The following is a 25,498-nucleotide window of genomic DNA, read 5'->3' on the forward strand; positions in this document are numbered from 1 at the left end:
TCTGTTTCTGTTAAATTGTACTATCTTTCATAGAGACCATTGCTTTCTCTGTTTCTTCTTTGTAATGGAATTATGCTTGCCCAGTTGGACATATAGCAAGGAGTTATAGATGTTTTCTTTCACTGATTAATGTGAGTTCCTGCCATATCTGTCAGGATTCGAAAAATAATAAATTTACTGTATTTTATTTGATCTGTCAAAGTAGGAAATATGGGAAAGCAAGCATCTAGAGCCCAGAACTGGAAGCAGAAATAACAGGGAACTTTGCCTCTTTTGCAAGTATTTCTTTATTATAATTAGTATTCTTACTGTAAATACTAGGTAGATTTGAATATGCCCTGGGTACTCCACAGTCTATATTAGCTCCAGCTTTTACTCCTCTGACTTTAGTCTGTGATGACCTTTTGCACGATCTCCTATTTATTTCCTTGTTGTGGCCAGTCTCATGGATGTAAATCACAAATCATCCTTTTCTTCAATTCCAGTTTTGTAGAAATTTCTCCAAAGCTTTTTTCTTTGGCCTGACTCTTACTTGGTTTTCAGTGCTGAAGCAGATATTTCCTCTGTACTACTTATTGCCATAATGACTAAAGTCTTCTCAGTAGCAGTTCATCACCATTATAAGATCATATAGACTGTCTTCCAGTCAATATAATACTAATAGTAGTTCATGATACCTGTTAGATTAGCTGACAATCCAAGTGCATTTTAATTGCTTTCTTTTAGATGAGCATAAAGATAAATGTGTTGCTTTTAATTCTCCAGGAAGAAATTATATTTGGGTTCTTAGGTGTGTGTGTGGATATAATCATATCTACATTTACTTTCATATATATAGCTGACAGTCTCAATGCCCACCTCACCCTACCACCAAACCACAAAACCCTATATTTTCCTCCTTCTCTCTCTCATTTCTTTTTCTCAAAAAGAGCAAGGTAAAATTTCTGTCCATTACATTTAAAACAAAACAGGATAATGTATTTATGATTTTCTTTGAAAGTAAAAAACAAGATAGTGAAGGTGATAATTGCAACCTTATAATTTTGTTTTGATTTTTTTAAGGTGGAGTGTAAAATGATTAAGAATACTTATTGTTTTATCCTGTTGATGTTTTATAACTTTAACAGTGTAAGTTAGGGTCTGGAATTAATTCTTCCATTTTGAAGAATTGGGGCTTTTCATTTAGAACACCTAAACAAAACTTGATGGATATAACTTTACTAACTTTGCAGAAATGTTTAAAATTTTGCCCAAGTTAGAAGAATATCACATTTGTAGAAAAATGAAAAGGAAGAAGGAAGTCTGTTTCTAAGTAAGTCTTTCTTAACAATTGAGAACATGGTTTCTAGGATTTGAGCTGACTTAAAACCTAATGAAAATATTTTTCTATATCAAAAAGAAGGATTTGTACAAACGTTTTATGTCTACCATTTGCTTATTGATCCTACTCATTAAACACAATATGCTAACATTAATATATGAGTAATTTATGACCAGTGATGCAGATAGAGGAAGAAGAAAAGAATCAGAAGTGGAAATGAGTATTCTCTTTTGCATGACTACATGAATAAATAACTCAGTAATATACAATTTGGGTGGTGGATGCAGGGCAAGGGAAGGAATAACCATGATAATATAATGAGTTTGATTTTGGTTATGCTACATTTTAAAAGAAAATACATTTTAAAGGGTGTGAAAATAAAAATACATCTGATAGTTACTTAGGAATATGGTCTGAAATCTAGGGAAGATAATTCAGCTAAGGTTGTTAGATTTGTGAATTATCACAAGTAGTAATGAAATGTGGTACCTAAATTAACAAAATAGGTACATTTTCTAAGATGAGAATGAACAGGGATAAGACTATCTCAAAGGAAAACCAATAGAGAAGTTACGGAAGAGTCATAGAGGGTACATTTTGCTGAAGCTAAGGTGGAAGAAAGAGTTCTTTATACTTAGATAACCAGTACCTGAAATATCTTTGTCTGGATTTTATATAAACTTCCTAGAGGTTTTATGATTCTCAAAAGCTATCTGCATTTTATGAAAATTTATCAGTAATTACAGACAGTCCATTCACATTTCAATAAAAAATAATTTCCTGACAAAAAGAATCTCGTTTGACAGACATTAGGCAAATTATGGTTGATAATGAAGGAGATATGTTTAGAAATTGAGGGTAGTACTATAAAGAATTAGTGGAAACTTTATTCCTCAGTTGGTACTTTGAGTTTGGAACAGAAATGATCAGAGTTTTAAAGGTGTCCTCCTCAATAGTCTTCAATTAGTGAAATTAAATATTTATGTAGGAAATATTTTAAAAATTTCTTATTGCAGTGAATGAGAAAGTGGAATTTGCAAAATGTACAAAAAGCATTCTAATTTGGAGAACATTTTCCTTCAATTACATCTAGCTAAGTGTTTTAATCTTGGGTCAGGGAAACCTAGGAAAGAGTTATTTTATGTGCCCTGTTACAGACACAGGGACCAGATTGTTTTCTTTATGTGTCTTTGTAATAACTTAAGTCTTTTAAAATTTTTAGAACCTAATCCACCAATAGATCAAGTTATACAGAAACCAGGAGTTGTACAGAGATTTGTGAAATTTCTTGAAAGAAATGAAAATTGTACTTTACAAGTGAGTCTAAAGTTTTCTTTTTTACTTTTTCTCTAGAAATGACATGTTAAAGTTTCTAATGAAAGCAACTTTTGCAGTACTGACTCTATTGTGAGCATTAAATAAATACTTGGTAATTAAAAGAAAAGGTAATGCCACCTGTCTTGCGTTGGACATGGTTGGAGTACTAGTTTTTTTCTAGGAGTTATTATTTTATTAAGCAATTTGGGAAAGTATATAAAATTATTACTAATGTTAATAAACAATTTATAGTTGTTAACCTTTAATAACTTTTGTTTTAGAAAACTTCAAACTAAAATGTTGTTAAATTTATTTTGATTCTTAGCTAGCTAAAGTTATAACTTTGCCTCTTAAAACACTTTTAGCTGATTGATCATCTTTTTAAAAAAACAAAAATTAGTATTTAGTATTATCTAGTAAAAATATGACCACAGTTAGGAACACTGGTTTTCAACTATGATATAGTTACAATTTTAAGATGTCTTCCAAATAATTTGCTACTAATGGTAATTTACTGAAGTTTGTGAATATTTTAATGTTAAAAAAAGGATTGATTTTCCTGACATTCACTGCTATGTATATTAAGTCAGAGTACAGGTTGGAATTTTATCTATGTATCAGGAATTTTACAAGACATACACCTAACTTATAAATGCTGTTGTCAGTAGTGGAGGACTGTTACTTCAGTAACAGTTGTTGAATTTATAACAAGTGTAGTGATCTATGTAGCTGAGTAATTTGGGAAAGGTCCTCACATTTTTGGTATAAGCAAAGGAATGTATTGCGTGTGTGAATGTGAAAAATTGTTGAGAATGTTTACAACAAGGGTCTCTAAGAGGCTACCTCAGTCATGTTACACTTTTATTGTCAACTATTTCGAACTAGAGATCATGAAATCTAGTCCCGTTGCTTTATATAAGACCTAAGTCCAGACTAAAACCCAGACCTCCTGACAGTTTATTATTTGGCTTTTTAATTCCAATTGAATGAAAGAAGAAATGATTGAATATGAATAAATAAAATTATTGAGAGCTAGTTTGAGCCAAGCATTATGTAAGATTACTGTAGTTCCAAAATTAAGATGTTGCCCTGTCTAGAGAAATTCCTCATGTTCTCCTGGGAAAGACAGATGTAAAAAACATCTGTGGTAACATAGTATCCTTAGTGCTCTAACAGAACTATAAATGAAGTGCTCTGGGAACACAAACACTTATTCTGTTTAGGGGAAGTTTAAGTTTAAGACTTCACAAAGGTAATGTTGCAGGACTAGTCTTGAGGATGAAGAAGCCTTTGGCAGACTGAAAAGAGGATAATTAATATTAGGTTTAGAGGATAGCATGTATAGACAGCACAGTGTGGGAAGATTTGCTGGGTGTGGTGGCTCACACCTGTAATCCCAGCACTTTGGGAAGCTGAGGAAGGAGAACCTCTTGAACCCAGGAGTTTGAGACCAGCCTGGGAAAATAGTGAGACCTCATTTCTACAAAAAAATAAAAATTAGCTGAGTATGGTGGCATGCACCTGTAGACTCAGCTAATTGGGAAGTTGAAGTGGGAGGATCACTTGAGTCCAGACATTTGAGGTTGCAGTGAGCTGTGATCACACCACTGCATTCCAACCTGGGCAATGGAGAGAGACCCTGTCTCTAAATAAATAAATATTGAGAAGTTGAGCATTTATTAATCACTTAATTAAAACCTATGGAAATTCAAGAGTGTGGTCTTGGGACAGCTACATGTTGTGCCATGTTACTTACCCAAGTGCATGTGAAATATGTTCATATGATTGGTCCGTCTAACAGGCCTCAAATTGGGGGCCTACAAACAAGTTTTGTTGGCCTGCATACGTTTTAAAATATGAATTAGATATTAAATATTAAAAAATTGGGGGATTTCAAATGAATATTTGGGTTTTTGGCTCCTTTTGACAAATCAGAAGCGCTAACATTGTTGCCAGATAGTTAAAATTAAAGGACGTTGAAGAGGCATTCTGTCTCTATTTTCTTTTTTAAACTGGAAAGTTTACCTTTTTTAAAAAATTATAGTCACATACTCCAGGTTTTCACAGTTGTCACTTGCTTATCAGTCATTTTATGTCTAATTGGTTGCTGGTAGGCTTCTGATTTTACCAGGCTTCACTGAAGCTTTCTCATAGGGATACTAAGGACAAGTTTGTAGAGTAACCTTTCAGTTGTCCATTAGTTTATTTCATTATCTACAATTGATTAGAACTATGGTCTCCATTATATCAATTCCCTTAAAAATTTTTCTTAGTCCTGCATGTAATAGTAACTGTACTTTTTAGTATTTCAGTGATGCTTTTGGGTAAATTTTTTTTACTTATAATGACGTGTATGTTCATGTGTAAAGTTATTTATGTGAAATATTTAAAAATATATTTTCATGGTTAATTTTGTATGTCAAATATGTTAAATATTTTTAAAGCTATAGTCACCACTTGCTTTGCCTGTGGATTTGAAGGTTGCTTTCAGTAATTCACTAGTTCATTGTCTTGGAGCCATGGTTGAATTTTCTCAGTTGCTTTTATTTTAAATCCATAATGTATATGTATATTCAAATTTTAATTGCGTTGATATGAGTAACTTCTCAGAGGTTCTGCAGCTTAAAAGAATAGCAGAAGTCCTAGCACTGGCTCTGATAAGGAAAGCTTGATGTTGAAAAAATACCTAAATCTCTCAACTTTTAATTTTTTTGTTTCTTAAATGAGTAGATTGAGGTTACTTAATCAGTAGAGAAATAAGTACCACTTATGATTCTAAGTTTCCTAAATATACTATTGTTACAAAGTGTCTCTTATTTATTTTTAAATTGCTTGCTTTAGAACACTTGGTTCTCTAATAATAAACAGGAGTTTTATGAATTATAAATTCAAAGGTGTTTATATATTGTTGATTTTGTATATTTTCATTATATTTTTCTGTTCTTAACCATATTAAAGAATATTTTCTTTTTCTTTTCTGTAATCAGTGAACTTTGATGATGATTACTTCATTTTCTAAGGGTTTTTATCCTTAAACTGACTTCACAATGAATCTTATTAATGTAAGTCAATCTCTCACACTTGTCCTTCCAGGTCTTTACTCCCTCTCTTTCCTTCTTTGCCCTTCTGACATTTCTTTGGTTCTTTCATTTCTTTTACTTTTTTCCTCCTTAGTTTGAAGCTGCATGGGCATTAACTAATATAGCATCTGGAACTTTTCTGCATACCAAGGTAGTGATTGAAACTGGGGCTGTTCCGATTTTTATCAAACTTCTTAATTCTGAACATGAAGATGTTCAAGAACAGGTATGTTTCCAATTTGTATTGTTATGTGTACTAGAATTCAGTTTTCCCTTAAAAGTACCATTTGTAACTACAATGCGTAATTCATTTTTGTGCCTAATTGCTGTATATTGTATTAGTTAAAATATAGTAGTGTTTTTGGTGTTAAGTTAGAAGGGAGGGAGAATTAACAGTTCCAGACCTAATCCTGGGTTCTCCATAAGTATGATTGCAACTAGCATAGGAATGACTATTCCTGTTTATAAAAGTGCATACTGAGGTACGGTGGCTCATGCCTATATTCTCAGCTCTTTGGAAAGCTGAGGTGAGCAGATCACTTGTGGCCAGGAGTTCGAGACTAGCCTGGCCAACATGGTGAAATCCAAGCTCTGCTAAAAATACAAAAATTAGCCAGGCATGGTGCCACAGCTCCTCAGGGAGGAGAGCAAGATTGGGAAACAGAGCAAGATTTGTCTCCAAAAAAATAAAAACAAGTATATACTGTACTTCTTAGTAACTTACCTGAAGTCACAATGAATGGCAGAGCCAGGTTTTAAGCCTGGACTGGTTTGAATTCTTGTTCTCTGCATATTTTTTTAAAAAATACCACATTACTTTGAATAGAACCATTTTTTAAATAAACTTAATAAAGTTTTGTTGTAAGAGAGAAAATTTAATTACATATAATTGTACCATCTAAATCAAATAATTTGACATTTTTGTTTTACGTCATTTTTATGTACGTTAATCTGCTGATCTCTCTACCATTTCATTCATCATTTCATTATATATATATTTTTTCAGTTAACACTAATATTGGGAGCCTTTACTTAAGGCAGTAATTATTCTTCCAAGGAAATTTTACTGATTACACAATATCTGCTCAGTTAATGTACCATAATTTATCTGTTCCTGAATTATTGTACATTGGATTATTTCTAGCTTATTGGTGTTGTTAATAATATCGTGATTAATATCATTATATATCATCACTGTTTATGTGCCTTTTGATTATTTAATTAGGAAAAATGATTACCCTGTTAAAAGATATATTTTTTAAAGCTCTTACTATGTATTTCAAAGTCAGACTCTAAAAATGTTATACCAATTAATATCTCCACCAACAAAATATTATGCTCCACAAGGTAGAAAATGTCTTTAAAGGTTTTTCTTAAAAACGAAAAAAACTTAGGTCTAGAGTAGATGTTAAAAATACTAACTTATGTTTTAAACATTAAAATAAAACTTTACCAATTGAAAAGTAACATGTCTACTTTTGTAATAACATGAAAAGTTTATGGTGAGAATATAATAAAATTATAATTTGCATAATTTCTTACCTAATTAAAATTTAATAAATGAATGTGTGTTCTGAGAAATACATTTTCGTCATTGTGCGAATTCCATGGAGTCTATTTACACACACCTAGATGGTATATAGTATGGCCTTTTGCGCCCCGGCTATACAGCTATACAGCATGTTACTGTACTAAATGCTGTAGACAAATGCTGTTTTTGTTTTTGGTGTTTTTTTTTTTTTTTTTTGAGAGGCTTGCTGTGTCACCCAGGCTGCAGTCCAGTGACATAATCTCGGCTCACTGCAACCACCACCTCATGAGTTTCAAGCAGTTCTTATGCTTCAGCCTCCTGAGTAGCTGGGATTGCAGGTACCTGCAATCACGCCTGGCTAGTTTTTATATTTTTAGTGGAGACGGGGTTTCACCATGTTGACCAGGCTGGTCATGAACTCCTGACCTCAAGTGATCTGCCCACCTTGCCTCCCAAAGTGCGATTACAGGCATGAGCCACAGCACCTGGCCAACTGTGGACAATTGTATATACAACGGTAAGTATTGGTGTATGTAAACATAAAAAAGGGACATTGAAGATATGGTGTTATAATGAGATCACCATCTTACATGTAGTGTGTCATTGACTGAAATTCCATTATGCAGTGCATGATAATAATTGGAAAATTTGCTAAATAAATGTATTTTGTCTCTTCATGTAAATTCAGAGTAAACTATGCTCTTTGTTGAACAGTATAGGTATTTCACTAATATGCAAGGAAAACTTTCTTTTTTGGAGACAGGGTTTTGCTCTGTTGCCCAAGGTGGAACATAGCTCATTGCAACCTCTGCCTCCTGGGCTCAAGTGATCCTCCCACTTTAGCCTCCTAAGTAGCTGAGAAGACAGGTGCGTGCCACCATGCCCAGCTAATTTTTGTCATTTTTTCAGTAGAGACAGGGTTTCACCATGTTGCCCAGGTAGGTTTTGAACTCCTGGACTCAAGCAAACCGCCCACCTCAGCTTCCCAAAGTGCTGGGATTACAGGTGTGGGCCACCACGCTCAACTGGAAAACTTTTTAAATGTCCCATCTTTCAATTTGAATAAAAATATTAAATTGCATTTTAAAAGTTTTTCTTCTCTACTTCTTTTTTTTTAACATGTCACAAACAGTTGCTTTGTTCATTCTGTACTAAAATCTCATTCCTAAAGGAAAGCCTCTTATTTAAAATACTGTCTTAAGAGAATTTTTTTTTTTCTAAGGCTGTTTGGGCACTTGGCAATATTGCTGGTGACAATGCAGAATGCAGAGATTTTGTTTTGAATTGTGAAATACTTCCACCTCTTTTAGAGTAAGTACTTTATGACAATTAAGTATATATAAAAAACTATATATTCCACTATATTCTACATACATAATTAAGTTCTTCAGTCATACTTTTAAATTTGGCTTCTGGTTACCAGGCCTACAGTAACTTGAAAGTAGGTAGAACCAAGAGAAATTTTCAGATTGTTATTTGTGTCTTTTATGTTTCTTAAACCACACTTAGCAGTGGTCATAGCTTACTTGATGCTTACTTATCTAAAATAATTATTCTGCAAATATTAGGATAGATAGTAGTTTATAATATAATAAAATTTACATATTGCCATAGCAGGAAATCCTTAATACTTGAACAGTCAGTGTATTTATTGTGTCAGTATGCTTTATATTTTGTTAAAATAACAAAGATTTTAAGATAGAGATTTTTCTTTCAGGATTAGCATTTAACTTAAAATGATTTATCTAGTGGTTTTCTCAACTACCTTATGTGTTTTTTTTAAAAAGACCTTATAATGTAAGGTCTTTTATAGAAATAATATAAAATATTTTGAAAGACAGGTTTATACATATTGCTTATGATTAAGAGGATCTTTATATAAGATAAATGCCAATGGCAGGTAGCGAAGAAAAATACTAATTGAGGAGATGTTTAGAAGTGAATATTTTACTCTTCATTTCTGCATGGAGGTGCATTCTTCATCATCTCCAGTGGAGGAATTGAATAATAAGAATAAATTTCTAGACACCAGTTTGCAAAAGACATTTTATTCTAGTTTTCTGTGGACAAAAGTTATTTCTTGGCATGGTTTCATTTAACCAAATTAATCAAAGATCTGTGTGCAAACCACTGACCACTCACTATAGTTTCATTTATTATGGGCTTAAAGTTAATGCTCTGTAATATTTGAGAATTTAGCTGAGCTATAAAAGAAAGTACTGATTTAGAGTTCAATATAAGTTATTTTGAAGTCGGTACTATTAAAAACATCTCTTAAAGTTTCAATTGAGATTTGTCTCACCTGATTTATGTGGTATATAAATTAACTGAGCACTTTTTCTTTTTGGTTTTGTTGTTCTGTCTCTAGGTCATTTTATTATTTGTTAATATCTCAAGCAGATAGTGGTTTATGAAGTAGTATACCTTTCTTAGGTTTACTCTTTTTAAATGTCCTAAGGAGTTTTCAAATCATGACTGAAGAAACTAAACTAAAAAATAAAACGAAGGAAGAATAACCAGTATTCAGCCATATAGTAATAGTTACAAAAATAATTTCAGAAAAGGGTATTAGAAAGTTGGAAAGTTTCAGAGTTTCATTATAAAATTTCATCTTAGAAAGTTTCAAGTATTTAAAAAATTGAGAAAGGTAGTAAAAAGGAAGTTAAGTTAGCAGATACTCTCATTTTAGTTGGGCAAAAGGAAAAGTTTTCAGCTTAAAAAATATGACTTATTTATTCCTCACATTGTAATTCACATTTAGTGATGCTTAAGTAAATGTAAAACTTTTATTAATGTATCATTTTATCTGTTCTGTTTGAGTGATATTTTAATTTATTAGTATTCATTTGATTCTCAGTCAATGTAAATCTTTTACTACTACAAACTGTCTTGATACAACTTTGTTGTAATTTAATTCGACTTTAATTTATAATGTAGCATGTTTGTACTTTCTCATGATAACCACATTAATACAAAAAAGAATAATAATATATAACAGATGTTGGCCTACTTTAACTCTCAGGCTAAATCTGGCTTGCTCCATGTTTTTGTAAATTAAGTTATCAGAGCACAGTCACACCTGTTCACTGAATGTCTTTGGTTGCTTTCATGCTTTATCAGCATAGGTGATTAATAGAAATGAGCAAGAGGGCCTGCAAACCCTAAAATACTTACTGAAGAAAATTGTCAACTCTTAGCTTATAAAATCAGTATAACTATTTTATTTCTAAATCTGTTGTAGTTAGGGGAAATCTCACATCTATTTATAGGAAAAACTTTAGAACAGAGACTTTTTAGTGTAGTAGGATACATGTAACCAGTTTAACCATTTTTAAAGTATAGTTTAGTGGCATTAAATAGATTTGCAACATTATGCAACTGTCACTACTATCTAGTTAGAAATTTTTTAACGCCTCAAACAGAAACCCATTACCCATTAAGCAGTCACATCCCAATTTGCTTTCAACTTGTGCCTTGGAAACTACAAATCTGTTTTCTTGCTCTATTGATTTGCTTATACTGTATGTCACATAGGTGGAATCATACAATAGATAACCTTTGTGTCTTGCTTATTTTAGCTTACTGTTTTCAAGGTAATAGAAGTATTACTGGGTTTTTTTTTGGAGCCAGGTAATATTACTGTTTTTTTAAATTAATTAATTAATTTGTTATTATTTATTTTTTAAAATTGCATTTTAGGTTTTGGGGTACATGTGAAGAACATGCAAGATTGTTGCATAGGTACACACATGTCAGCATGATTTTCTGCCTTCTTCCCCTTCACCTATATCTGGCATTTATCCCCATGCTATCTCCCCCCAGCTCCCCACCCCCTGCTGTCCCTCCCCTATTTCCCCCAACAGACCCCAGTGTGTGATGCTCCCCTCCCTGTGTCCATGTGTTCTCATTGTTCAACACCCACCTATGAGTGAGAACATGTGGTGTTTGATTTTCCGTTTTTGTGTTAGTTTGCTGAGAATGATGGTTTCCAGGTTCATCTATTTCCCTATAAAGGACACGAATTCGTTTTTGAGGGCTGCATAATATTCCATGGTGTATATGTGCCACATTTTCCCAGTCCAGTCTATCATCGATGGGCATTTGGGTTGGTTCCAGGTCTTTGCTGTTGTAAAAAGTGCTTCAGTGAACATTTGTGTGCATGCGTCCTTATAGTAGAATGATTTATAGTTCTTTGGATATATACCCAGTAATGGGATTGCTGGGTCAAGTGGAACTTCTATTACTAGGTCCTTGAGGAATCACCACACTGTCTTCCACAATGGTTGAACTAATTTACACTCCCACCAACAGTGTAAAAGTATTCCTATTTCTCCACATCCTCTCCAGCATCTGTTGTCTCCAGATTTTTTAATGATCGCCATTCTAACTGGCGTGAGGTGGTATCTCAATGTAGTTTTGATTTGCATTTCTCTAATGACCAGTGATGATGAGCATTTTTTTATATGTTTGTTGGCCTCATGTATGACTTCTTTTGTAAAGTGTCTGTTCATATCCTTTGCCCACTTTTGAATGGGCTTGTTTGTTTTTTCTTGTAAATCTGTTTGAGTTCTTTGTAAATTCTGGATATCAGCCCTTTGTCAGATGGGTAGTCTGCCCAAATTTTTTCCCATTCTGTTGGTTGCTGATTCACTCTAATGACTGTTTCTTTTGCCATGCAGAAGCTGTGGAGTTTGATTAGGTTCCATTTGTCTATTTTGGCTTTTGTTGCCAATGCTTTTGATGTTTTGGTCATGAATTCCTTGCCTACTCCTATGTCCTGAATGGTTTTGCCTAGATTTTCTTCTAGGGTTTTTATGGTGTTAGGTCTTATGTTTAAGTCTTTAATCCATCTGGAGTTAATTTTAGTGTAAGGTGTCAGGAAGGGGTCCAGTTTCTTCCTTTTGCACATGGCTAGCCAGTTTTCCCAACACCATTTATTAAACAGGGAATCCTTTCCCCATTGCTTGTTTTTGTCAGGTTTGTCAAAGATCGGATAGTTGTAGATATGTTGTGTTGCCTCTGAGGCCTCTGTTCTGCTCCATTGGTCTATATCTCTGTTTTAGTACCAGTACCATGCTGTTTTGATTACTGAAGCCTTGTAGTATAGTTTGAAGTTCGGTAGTGTGATGCCTCCCGCTTTGTTCTTTTTGCTTAGAATTGACTTGGCTATGCAGGCTCTCCTTCAGTTCCATATGAAGTTTAAGGTGTTTTTTTCCAGTTCTGTGAAGAAGGTCATTGGTAGCTTGATGGGGATAGCAGTGAATCTGTAAATTACTTTGGGCAGTATGGCCATTTTCATGATATTGATTCTTCCTAACCTTGAACATGGAATATTTCTCCATCTGTTTGTGTCCTTTCTTATTTCATTGAGCAGTGGTTTGTAGTTCTCCTTGAAGAGGTCTTTTATATTCCTTGTTAATTGTATTCTTAGGTATTTTATTCTCTTTGTAGCTGTTGTGAATGGCAGTTCATTCTTGAGTTGGCGCTCTTTACGTCTGTTATTGGTGTATAGGAATGCTTGTGATTTCTGCACACTGATTTTGTATACTGAGACTTTGCTGAAGTTGCTTATCAGTTTCAGGAGATTTTGGGCCGAGATGTTGGCATCTTCTAGATATACAATCATGTCATCTGCAAATAGGGACAATTTGACTTCCTCCTTTCCTATTTGAATACCCTTTATTTCTTTTTCTTGCCTGATTGCTCTGGCTAGAACTTCCAGTACTATATTGAATAGGAATGGTGAGAGAGGGCATCCTTGTCTAGTGCCAGATTTCAAAGGGAATGCCTCCAGTTTTTGCCCATTCAGTATGATATTGGCTGTTGATTTGTCATAAATAGCTTTTATTATTTAGAGATATGTTCCATCAATACCTAGTTAATTGAGGGTTTTTAGCATAAAGGGCTGTTGAATTTTGTCAAAGGCCTTCTCTGCATCAGTTGAGATAATCATGTGGTTTTTGTCTTTGGTTCTGTTTATGTGGTGCATTACGTTTATAGACTTGCATATGTTGAACCAGCCTTGCATCCTGGGATGAATCCTACTTGATCATGGTGGATAAGCTTTTTGATGTGCTGTTGCAATCGGCTTGCCAGTATTTTATTGAATATTTTTGCATCTATGTTCATCATGGATATTGGCCTGAAGTTTTCTTTTCTTGTTGAGACTCTGCCAGGTTTTGGTAACACGATGATGTTGGTCTTGTAAAATGATTTGGGGAGGATTCCCTCTTATTAGATTATTTGGAATGGTTTCAGAAGGAATGGTACCAGCTCCTCTTTGTATGTCTGGTAGAATTTGACTGTGAACTCATCTGGACCTGGGCTTTTTTTGGGTGGTAGGCTCTTAATCGCCGCCTCAACTTCAGACCTTGTTATTGGTCTATTCAGGGTTTTGACTTCTTCCTGGTTTAGGCTTGGGAGGATGCAAGTGTCCAGGAATTTATCTATTTCTTCCAGGTTTACTAGTTTATGTGCATAGAGTTGTTTGTAATAATCTCTGATAATGGTTTGAATTTCTATGGAATCTGTGGTGATATCCCTTTATCGTTCTTTATTGCATCTGTTTGATTCTTCTCTCTTTTCTTTTTTATTAATCTGGGTAGTGGTCTGTCTATTTTGTTGATCTTTTTTGAAAACCGGCTCCTGGATTTATTGATTTTTTGAAGGGTCTCTATCTCCTTCAGTTCTGTGTCTCTATCTCCTTCAGTTCTGCTCTGATTTTAGTTATTTTCTTGTCTTCTGCGAGGTTTTGAGTTTTTTTTTATCTTGCTCCTCTAGCTCTTTCGATTTTGATGATAGGGTGTCAATTTTAGATTCTCTCCTTGCTTCTCACGTGGGCATTTATTGCAATATATTTTCCTCTAGAGACTGCTTTAAATGTGTCCCAGAGATTCTGGTATGTTGTGTCTTCGTTCTCGCTGGTTTTGAAGAACATCTTTATTTCTGCCTTCATTTCATTGTTTATCCAGTCAACATTCAAGAGCCAGTTGTTCAGTTTTCGTGAAGCTGTGCGGTTCTGAGTTAGTTTCTGAATTCTGAGTTCTAACTTGATTGCACTGTGGTCTGAGAGACTGTTATGATTTCTTTTCTTTTGCATTAGCTGAGGAGTGATTTACAAGAAAGGAGTTCCTTAGAACTTCTGGAGTGATTGACTTTTGACCCTTTCCTGCACCTGCAAAGTTTAAACATAAACCATTAAATCTCCCAGATGGAGAGAGATGGGAGGTGGGCATGGCGCTGGGAAGTTCTTGCCCTTAAAACTATGCCCCCTTGTGGACCCTGGAATGAGAACACATTCCCTCAGGAATACAGTTCATTTTTGTGTGTTGATCTTTCATTTATTTATTTTTTGAGACAGGGTCTTGCTCTGTCGCCCAGGCTGGAGTGCAGTGGTGTGATCTTGTGTCACTGCAGCCTCTGCCTCCTGGGTTCAAGCAATTCTTGTGCCTCAGCCTCCAAGTAGCTGGGCTCACAGGCATGCACCACCAGGTCTGGCTAATTTTTGTATTTTTAGTAGAGACAGAGTTTCACCATGTGGCCAGACTGGTCTCGAACTCCTGGCCTCAAGTAAACCACCTGCCTTGGTCTCCCAATGCGCTGGGCATTGCAACTGTGAACCTTCACACCTGGCCTGTGTGTTGATCTTGTATCTTGCAACTTTGTTGAATTTATAAGCACTAATAGTTTTTTTTTTTTGTGGATTGTTGTGGATTTCCATATATTAGATCATATCATCTGTCAATAATGATAGTTTTATTGCTGAGTATGGTGGCACATGCTTGTAGTCCCAGATACTTGGGAGGCTGAGCAGGGAGGTCGTTTGAGGTCAGGAGTTTGAGGCTGTAGCGTACTGTAATCATGCTTGTAAATCGTCACCTCACTCTATCCTGTGCCACATAGCAAGACTCCATCTCTAATTTTTTTTTTTTAAGATAGTTTCTGGGAGGGACGGTAGGGAGGGATAACATGGGGAGAAATGTTAGGTATAGGTGATGGGGGAATGGAGGCAGCAAACCACCTTGCCATGAATGTACCTATGCAACAGTCTTGCATGATCTGCACATGTACCCCAGAATCTAAAGTACAATTTAAGAAAAAGATAGTTTCATTTCTTGCTTTTTAATTTGGCTGTCTTGATTCTTTTTGTTGCACAATTCCTTTGGATAGAGCTTCCATTACAATATTATTTAGAAGTGGCAAAAATGATATCTTCATCTTCTTTCTTATCTCAAAGTAAAAACTGACTCTTTCACCATTCAGTGTGATGTTAGCTATGGTTTTTGATAAATGCCTTTTACCATGTTGAGGTAGGTTCCTTCTATTTTGTTTAGTGTTTTTATCATAAAAGGATGTCGAGTTCTTTTAAATACTTTTTACATCCAATGAGATGATTACTTGTTTTTTTAATTCATTATATTAATGTAATTTATTATTTTGATTGATACTTGTATATTGAACCTCCCTTATTCCTTGGTTAAATGCCATGTGGTCATAGTATAAGCTGCTAGATTCAGTTTCCTAGAATTTTGTTGAGGATTTTTGCATGTATATTCCTAAGAAATATTGGCTGTAACTTTTGTTTCGATGTCTTTGGCTTTGGTATCAGGGTAATGCTATCCTTGTAGAATTGATGAGGAAGTGTTCTCTTATTTTTTTTAAAATTTTGCAGGTACAAAGTAGGGTGTGTATATTTATGGCGTAGATGAGATGTTTTGATACAGGCATGCAATATGAAATAAGCACATCATGGAGAATGGGGTATCTATCCCTTCAAGCTTTTATCCTTTGAGATGCAAATAATCCAATTACATTCTTTCCATTATTTTAAGTGTTCTCCTGTTTTTTGCATTATTCATTAATGTTTGGTAGAATTCATCAGTGAAGCCATCTGATGCTGGACTTTTTCTTTTTGGGAAGTTTTTGATTAAAATTCAGTATCTGGTTACAGTTCTATTCAGATTTTGTATTTTTGTTGTTTTTGTTTTTGAGATGGAGTCTTGCTCTGTCACCAGGCTGGAGCATGGTGATGCAATCTTGGCTCACTGCAACCTCTGCCTCCCAGGTTCAAGTGATTCTTCTGCCTCAGCCACCTGAGTAGCTGGGACTACAGGGTGTGCCACCACGCCCGGCTAATTTTTGTATTTTTAGTAGAGATGGGGTTTCACCATGTTGGCTAGGATGGTCTCGATCTCTTGACCTCCTGATCTACCCGCCTCAGCCTCCCAAAGTGCTGGGATTACAGGTGTGAGCCACTGCGCCGGGACCAGATTTTCTATTCTTAAGTCAGTTTGGTAGTTTCTGGCCCAGGTTTTCTAAGTCAGTTTGGTAGTTTTTATGTTTCTAAGTTTTTCATTTCTTCTAGCTTATCCAGTTTCTTGGCTTTTGATCATAGTATTCTCATAAAATTCTTTTTACTGTTGAAATGCTAGTAATGTCTCTACTTTCATTCTTAATTGTAGTAATAGAATCTTTTTCCTTTTGTCCATCTAGTAAAGTCTTGTTCTTTTTGTTAATTTTTTTTGTCAAAGAACTGCATTTTTGTTTAGTTGATATTCTGTAGTGGTTTTCTATTCTGTATTTTATCTCTGTTCTTAACTTCATTTTCTTTCTCCTGCTAGCTATGAGTTTCATTTACTCTATTTTTTCTAATTTCTGAAGGTGGAAGATTGAGATCTTTTTTCATATGGGTGTTAATAACTATAATTTTTTTTCCTGAGTATGAATTTCACTACATCCCTTAGGTTTTATTGTGTTTTCATTTTTATCTCAAAGTATTTTCTGTGTGTGTGTATGTGTGTATCTGCATGCACGTGTGTGTGTGTTTTAACTCACTGGTTATTTAAGAGTGTGTTACTCTACTCATATTTCTGAATTTTCTAGTTTTTTCTCTATATTCTTAGTTTCATTTCATTGTTGTCAGAGAAGATACTTCTTATGATTTCACTTTTTAAAAAATTTTCAGGGCCAAAGCCAGACACAGTGGCCCACGTCTGTAATCCCAGCACTTTGGGATACCAAGGCAGGTGAATCACTTGAGGCAGGGAGTTTGAAACCAGCCTGGCTAACATGGTGAAACCCCATTTCTACTAAAAATACAAAAATTAGCTGGGCTTGGTGGCACATGCACATAATCCCAGGTACTCAGGCGGCTAAGGCAGGAGAATTGCTTGAATCCTGGAAGCAAAGGTTGCAGTGAGAGGTGATCACGCCACTGCATTCCAGCCTTGGTGACAGTGAGACTCTATCTCAAAAAAAAAAAAAAATTATCAGAACTAGGCATGGTGGCTCACGCATGTAATCCAAGCACTTTGGGAGACCAAGGCAGGTGGGTCACTTGAGCTCAGGAGTTCAAGACCAGCTGGACGACATGGCAAAACCCCATCTCTGCACAAATACCAAAAAGCTGGGTGTGGTGGTGCATGCCTTTAGTTTTAGCTGCTCAGGAGACTGAAGTGGAAAGATCGTTTGAGCCCAGGAGGCTGAGGTTGCAGTGAGCTGAGATCTCATTGCTGCACTCTAGTGAGAATTTGTCTCAAAAAAAAAAAAAGAGAAAAAATTATTAGATTTGTTTTGTGATCTAACATAAAATGTATCCTGGAGAATGTTGAATGTGTGCTTGAGAAAAATATATATTCTGCTATTATTGAGTGGCATGTTGTCTAGATGTCTGTTATATCTAGTTGGTATATAGTGCTGAAGTCCTCTATTTTCTTATTATCTACCTAGAAGTTCTATCTATTATTTCAAGCAGCATATTACACTCTCATATTTTCATTGCACAGCAGTCTTTTTCTCACTTTAATTCTGTTAGCTTTTGCTTTGTATATTTTTGGGCACTCTTGTGAGAACATGTAAGTGTATAAGTGATACTTTTTTTTTTAGACAGAGTCTCACTTTGTCGCCAAGGCTGGAGTGCAGTGGCACAATCTGCAGAGGCTCACTGCAACCTCTACCTCCCGGGTTCAAGTGATTCTCCTGCCTCAGCCTCCCGAGTAGCGGGGACTGCAGGCATGTGTCATCATACCTGGCTAATTTTTTGTGTTAATAGAGATGGGGTTTCACTGTGTTAGCCAGGATGGTCTCGATTCCCTGACCTTGTGATCCACCTGCCTTGGCCTTTTGCATTTTTCTTTTAAATCATATAGGGAAAAAAAGAGAAATTCCAAACCCAAAATTCCATAATACTATCTCTTAGAGTTAACCTATATAGTTATCTTTAGCAGTATTTATTTCTTTGTATGGTTTTGAAGTATTGTTGTTTATTGCCCTTTCATTTCAGCATAAAAGATTCTCTTTAGCTATTCTTGTAAAGCCAGTCTGCTAGTGATGCCTTTCCTCAGCTTTCGCTCCTGTGGGAATCTCACTTTCTGTTTGGAAGGATTGTTTTGCCAGATATCAAAGTCTTGGTTGAGAGTTTTTTTTTTTCTTCAGCACTTTAAATATGTTATCCCATTGCCTCTGTCCTTCATGGTTTTTGGTGAGAAATCAGCTACTGATCTTTATGAGCAATCTTTGTACACTATGGGTCACTTCTCTCTTTTTGTTGTCAAGATTCTGTCTTTTGTCTTTTGATAATTTGATTACAGTGAATCTTGGTGTGTATCTGTTTGAGTTTATCCTTAGAGTTTATTTAGCTTCTTGGATGTGTAGATAAATTTCTTTTATCAAATTGGGAAAGTTTTCAGTAATTATTTCTTCAGATATTCCTTTGCTCCTTTTCTTCTTGTATTTCCATTATGCATATATTGTTATGCTTGATGGTGTCTTACAGCTTTCTTAGACTGTGTCCATTTCTTTTCATTCTTTTTCTTCTCCTCAGTTTGAATAATTTCAATTTACCTATCTTTGGGCTGTGGATTCTTTATTATCCCTGCTCAATCTGCTGTCATACCCCTCTAGTGAATTTTTAATTTTAGTTTTATACTTAAAGCTTCATAATTCCTATTTAGTTCCATTTTATAATGTCGGTTTCCATAGTGATGATTCTGTATTTTTTGAGACATTGTTTTTCTTTTTTTTTTTCTTTGAGACGGAGTCTTGCTCTGTCACCAGATTGGAGTGCAGTGATGCAATCTTGGCTCACTGCAACCTCTGCCTCCTGGGTTCAAGCGATTCTTCCACCTCAGCCTCCTTAGTAGCTGGGACCACAGGTGCATGCCACCATGCCCAGCTAATTTTTGTATTTTTAGTAGAGACGGGGTTTCACCATGTTGGCCAGGATGTCCTTGATCTTCTGACCTTGTGATCCTTCCACTTCGACCTCCCAAAGTGCTGGTATTACAGGCGTGAGCCACCACGCCCGGCCAAGACATTGTTTTTCTAGTGTTCTTTAGTGTTTTTTTGTGCATAGGTCCTTTAGCTCTTTTGAGCATATTAGACAATAGATTTAAAATGTTCACATAGTAAATCCAATATCTGTGGTTTCTCAGGGAAAATTTAATTTATGTATTTCACTGTTAATGGACCACCCTTTTAAAATATCTTTGCATGCCTCATAATTTCTTGTTGAAAAACTGGACTGGTTATTGTAACTGTGGTAACTAAGGAAGTCAGATTTTCCACTCTCTAGGTTTTGGTGTTGCTGCTTGTTGTAGTTATTTATTTGGGGACTTGTGAAATTAATTTTATAAAGCGTGTTTCTTTGTCATGCATGGTCTCTGAAATCTCTTTTCCCTTAACTCAGTGGTTAGCTAGTGGCTTGACAGCAGAGAGAGCCTTAAATATCTGGAGCCAAAAATAAAAGAAAAGTCTCCAGATTTTTAGAGATTGGCTCTGTGTTGAGGCACCTCTTCAATGCTTAGTCAGGCTGATTATAGCTCTGACTTAGCACTACTTTACTCCCTGCTCGAGCTAAGCCTAAAGGAAAACTAGAAGTGAAAACATAGATCTCTTCATGTTTTTTCTGATTGTGGACTCTGCACTGGGCATGTGCATGGGCCTTCAGATTGTCTGATATGTGGGAGCTTTTCACATCCCTCATAGCCCAGGTATCTTATTTTTCACCTTTCCAGCCAGGTTTTCAATGTGTCTCTTGTTTGCCTCAACTGTATCTTTTGCTCAGGTTTCAACATCTCATTCATTTACCTTTTAATGTCTTTGAGAACCATTCCTTTTTTGCAAAGCACTTTCTACCCTGACAGAATTCCCGGTTATGCAAAACAAAGGGAAGTCCTTTGCATCAGTTTTTCGTGGAGCCTCCAAATAGGTCAGAACGGACAAACACAATTCTTTGGAAACAAGGTCTGTTCTACTCCTTCCAGAACCAAGTACCACAGTGGGAACTAGCTGCCAAAGATTGCTGCTAGGCTGGGGAGAGGGTTGCGTAAGAATAAGTTAAAATGCCAGAAAGCTTTCCTACCACATTTCTGCCCTTTCCTGGCTAAAAGTTATCTTAGTTGCTATAAACTTTTGACTGTCTTCAAAGTTCTAATAAACTTGATTCTTATTCTGACAAGATTTTCAAGGTTTTTGGTGTTTCTGGGAGGAACAAGCACCTGGAGTTCCATTCTGCACCCTTTTTGCTTATGTGACTCTAAAACAGGGATTTTTTTTTTTTAACCTGGGTTCTTTGTACTTCTAGCAGGTTTGTGGAGGTCCTTAGGAGGTTAACAAATTTCTGAAATTGTATGCCAAAATTTTGATGTATGTGCTTTTTTTCTGAGGTAAGGATCCATTATGGTCTCAAGGGGGTCCACAACTCTATAAGTTTCAAGGACTACTATTTTAGGGGTTCTCCTGTTTAAATATAAATAACTAAAACATAAAGTTATGCTTTGAAAAGAAAACCTATAAGTAGTAACTCCTTAGGAGCTGAGAAGAAAAATTCTGATTTTAGATACTCAGTTTCTTAGTAGATACCAGGGTTCATTGCAAACCAGGTAAAAAATACTAAGATACATACTCTGTTAAAAACACAACAAAAGAACTTTCCGTGTCAATCGGTAATCTTCATATAATTTGAAAGTGTTGTATTCTTTGCCTTCTGAATTCGTATAATGTATTATTTTCATGATTGAAAAATTAGTATTCTTTTTAACATATATAGAAATAAGTAAATTATGACATCCTTTTAAGAATCCATTCAGATTATAGATTAAAACATTAGAAAATAGAACTGCAACATGCTTATTTTGTTTCTGAAAGCATAATGAATTTTAGATTCTTTTTTCCTATTTTACTACTTTTAATATTTTATAAAATATATTGGAGAAAAATTTTATGTTATGATACCTAAAGAGGAAAAATGAATGTAAAGTGATAATTATTTTTTTCTTTTTCTTGGCAGGTTATTAACAAATTCAAACAGACTTACAACAACAAGAAATGCTGTATGGGCCCTCTCAAATTTATGTAGAGGCAAAAACCCTCCTCCAAACTTTAGTAAGGTATGAATAAAATACACAGATTAAAAACTGTTTCTATAAACTTAAATATATAACAGCTTTTTGATGTTGAAGGAACTCCACTTTTTGTTTAATAATTGTTTTCTTTATTGACCAGACAATGTTTGTACATATATAAAATTCAAAAGCTTTTCAATATAAAGGAAGTGTCCCTTGTACTTTTCCTCCCACACCTTAAATTCCCATGCCCACAGGCAGTCACTGCAACCAGATATTTATGTATCAAGGAATTGACTTTAGAAATCTTCTAGTCTAGTTCTTTCATTTATAGGAAAGTAAGTTCCCTAAAAGATTAAATAATTCCTTTAGGTTCGCCGTTTGTACTTTTCCATTTACCTTTTATCTCTTATGATATCTGTTTCCCTATCTACTAATATTTTGCCCCTAGAGATACAGATAATTGATTCCCAGTTTACTTTTATTGTTTAGGTTGCTTTTAGGAAGGTAGAAAGGGGGTCAATTTTTAGAATACCATTCTACTTCTTTTGAATTTAGTATCTAAAATGGCACAATGACTTTAGCACTAAGAGAAGGTTAAACTTTGAGAAAGATCTAATGATAAAGTTTATGGGGATAAAAAATAATAAATTTCTAATTCACAAAAGGTAATGTATGAACTAGTATACTGACTTTATGCTTTTCCCATTCCAGTTTTAAGAATTCATTATTTAGCCACATTTCATCTAAACCACAGGCATTATGTTAAAATCTCATTGTACCATAGTCCATTTATCTCTCTCTTTTTTTTTTGATACGGAGTTTTGCTCTTGTTGCCTGGGCTGGAGTGCAATGGTGTGATCTCGGCTCACTGCAACGTGCGCCTCCCGGATTCAAGCAATTCTCCTGCCTCAGCCTCCTGGGTAGCTGGAATTGCAGGCACATGCCACCACATCAGGCTAATTTTGTATTTTTGTAGAGTTGGGGTTTCTCCATGTTGGTCAGGCTGGTCTTGAACTTCCAACCTCAGGTGATCTGCCTGCCTCAGCCTCCCAAAGTGCTGGGATTACAGGCATAAGCCACTGTGTCTGACCCATATATCTCTTATACCCCATGCATATTGTGTATTTAATCATAGTTCATAAAACCTTCTCAAGCTTCTATGCATATTCTGTTCCATATTTGTTGTTAAGTACATAAGCTAATTTAAAGTATTATAAAATATGCTGAAAATAAAATGGGGAACAAATTTATAATTTTAACCAGAAATGTGGTTTAATAGATATATATCTTAGAGAAAACGTTTTAAGTAAAATATATTTTACAGCTCCCAAGGAAAAAAGGTATTCAATAATGTTACAGTAAAGGCCTTACTCAGTTTAAAAGTATTTTGTAAGATTTGTAGTTTAACAATAGAAGGGGAAGTGATGAGTATTTAGATTCTGTATAATATGAGGAAAAAATACGAGGTGCACAAGGATCTTTCAAGTGGTCTTTTAAAAAAATAACTTACAACTTTCATTTTAGATTCAGGGGGTACATGTGCAGATTTCTTACATAGGTGTATTTTATGACACTGAGGTTTGAGATATGAATGATCCTGTCACTCAAGTATTGACCATAGTACCCATTAGGTGGTTTTTGACACATTACTCCCTTCCCTTTAATCCCCTCTAGTAGTGCATGGTGTCTGTTATTCTTATCTTTATGTTCGTTTGTACCCAATGTTCAGCTCCCACTTTTAAGTGACAACATTGCTTTTCTGTTCCTGCATTAATTTGCTTAGGATTATGGCTTCCAGTTGTATCCATGTTACTGTAAAGGACATGATTGTGTTCTTTTTTATGATTGCATAATATTCCATGGTATATATAAACCACATTTTCTTTATCCAGTCCGTCACTGATGAGCCTGTAGGTTGATTCCTTGTCTTTGCTATTGTGAATAGTACTGCAATGAACATATGAGTGCATATGTCTTTTTTGTAGGATGATTTATTTTCCTTTGGGCATATATCCAGTAATGGGATTGCTGAGCCAAATTGTAGTTCTGTTTTTAGTTCTTTGAGAAATCTCCAAACTGCTTTCCACAGTGGCTAAACTAATTTACATTCCCACCAACAGTGTATAGGCATTCCCTTTTCTTTGCAGCCTCGCCAGCTGCTTTTTTGTGTTTTTAATTCTAGTCACTCTGACTGATTTTTTTTTTTTTAATACTAGCCATTCTGACTGATTTTTGTGTGTGTGTTTTTAATACTAGCCATTCTGAGATGGTATGTCCTGTGGTTTTGATTTGCCTTTATCTGGTGATTATTGATGTTGAACATTTTTTCATGTTTTTTGGCCGCTTTTATGTCTGCTTTTGAGAAGTGTGTGTTCAGCCAATTTTTGTATTGTAGAGATGGGGGTTTCACCATGTCAGCCAGGCTGATCTCGACCTCAGTTGATCTGCCTGCCTTGGCCTCCCAAAGTGCTAGGATTACAGGCATGAACCATCATGCCTGGCCAAGAGTCACTTTTTTTTTTTTTTTTGAGGCAGACTCTCGCTCTGTTGCCAGATGCCAGGTTGGAGTGCAGTGGCACAGTCTTGGCTCACTGCAACCTCCGCCTCCCGGGTTCAAGCAATTCTCCTGCCTGTGCCTCCCGAGTAGCTGGGACTACAGGTGCACACCACCACACCCAGTTAACTTTTGTATTTTTAGTAGAGACGGGGTTTTACCATGTTGGCCAGGATGGTCTCGATCTCTTGACCTGGTGATCGGCCCGCCTCGGCCTCCCAAAGTGCTAGGATTACAGGCTTGAGCCACCGTGCCCGGCGAGTCACTCTTTAATCTGGTATAAAGTACTTAATTTTACTCTTTAAAGATTTTGTAGGAATTGATTTCCTGAATTTTAGCAGTTTTGTTTAGCAAATTTTGTTATGGTAAAGCCTGAGGTCAGCTGAACTTTTTTCTTATATTGACTGGCTGTCAGATTAATTCTTTATCTTTGACATCTAGTAACTTTATTAAGGCATATCATGAGGTTGATCCTTTTTGGTCTGCCTTCCTGAGGGATGGTTTGTCTTTTTATGTAGATTCAATTATGCCTTCTTTTCCCCAAAAAGTACTCTTGGAATATTTTAAGTAATGGTTTCATTTCTTTGATTATCTACTTTGGGAAATGAACTATATAGTATATATGTGGAATGTCTTTTATACACTCTTATTTATGCATTCTTAACCTTTTATTTTCTTCAGTTTCTTCTTGTTCCCTCTTCTCATTTATTTCTAATCTAATTTCAGCAGTACCTGTTCTTTGGAATTTTTCCAATTTGCTTTCTTTACTGTGATTCTTATTTTCTCTTCCAATTCTTTTCTGAGTTCAACATCTCATAATGCAGTTCATTAAATGAATTAAATGCTATCATCTTGACATTTTTCATGAACTCTTATATCACATAGGCAATCAATACAGTTAGTCCTTTTTGAAATTCATGTTTTAATATTTGATCCAATTATTTATCTACTTTATATCCACTTTGATCAGGTGATGTTTCATCATCTTCTATTTTTCTTTTTCTAATCTTTTTCACCACTCTATTCTTGTAATAGTTTTGTGAGGCATTTTATGCTGGTTTCTTTTTGATTACTCAGATTCAAAAGATAAGAGCTTTGACATTGCATGAGTTTTACTTAGTAAAATGGACAGAGCAATGTCAGCCTAACAAAAGAACTCCTTATGAACAAGCATTTTACACATGTATCAAACTCAGTTTATGCATCAACCGAGATTGTCACTCCTTTCTTGACGGAGTAGCCTTAGTGATGACTTGCTCTATTAGTAGTCATGAAGCCAGGTCACTGGGGTTGGCACTGCTGCAACTGCAAACTCAGGAGCACTTAGTGTTTTGCTGACTTAACAGAGAT

At 35.2% G+C, this 25,498-nt stretch overlaps 1 protein-coding gene across 2 annotated transcripts in view; it reads left to right on the forward strand.

Moving 5' to 3' along the window:
- Nucleotides 1–25,498, forward strand: part of KPNA5 (karyopherin subunit alpha 5) — a 61,428-nt gene that overhangs the window by 12,617 nt on the left and 23,313 nt on the right. For both annotated transcript variants that reach the window (XM_002746894.7, XM_035296562.3), the window contains exons 5-8: nucleotides 2,544–2,638; nucleotides 5,813–5,944; nucleotides 8,472–8,560; nucleotides 21,537–21,636. In XM_002746894.7, coding sequence (XP_002746940.4) covers nucleotides 2,544–2,638; nucleotides 5,813–5,944; nucleotides 8,472–8,560; nucleotides 21,537–21,636 — 416 coding nt within the window. The remainder of the gene's footprint in view (nucleotides 1–2,543; nucleotides 2,639–5,812; nucleotides 5,945–8,471; nucleotides 8,561–21,536; nucleotides 21,637–25,498) is intronic.

This window comes from Callithrix jacchus, chromosome 4 (assembly GCF_049354715.1).
Source record: "Callithrix jacchus isolate 240 chromosome 4, calJac240_pri, whole genome shotgun sequence".
In the NCBI taxonomy this organism is placed as follows: Eukaryota; Metazoa; Chordata; class Mammalia; order Primates; family Cebidae; genus Callithrix; species Callithrix jacchus.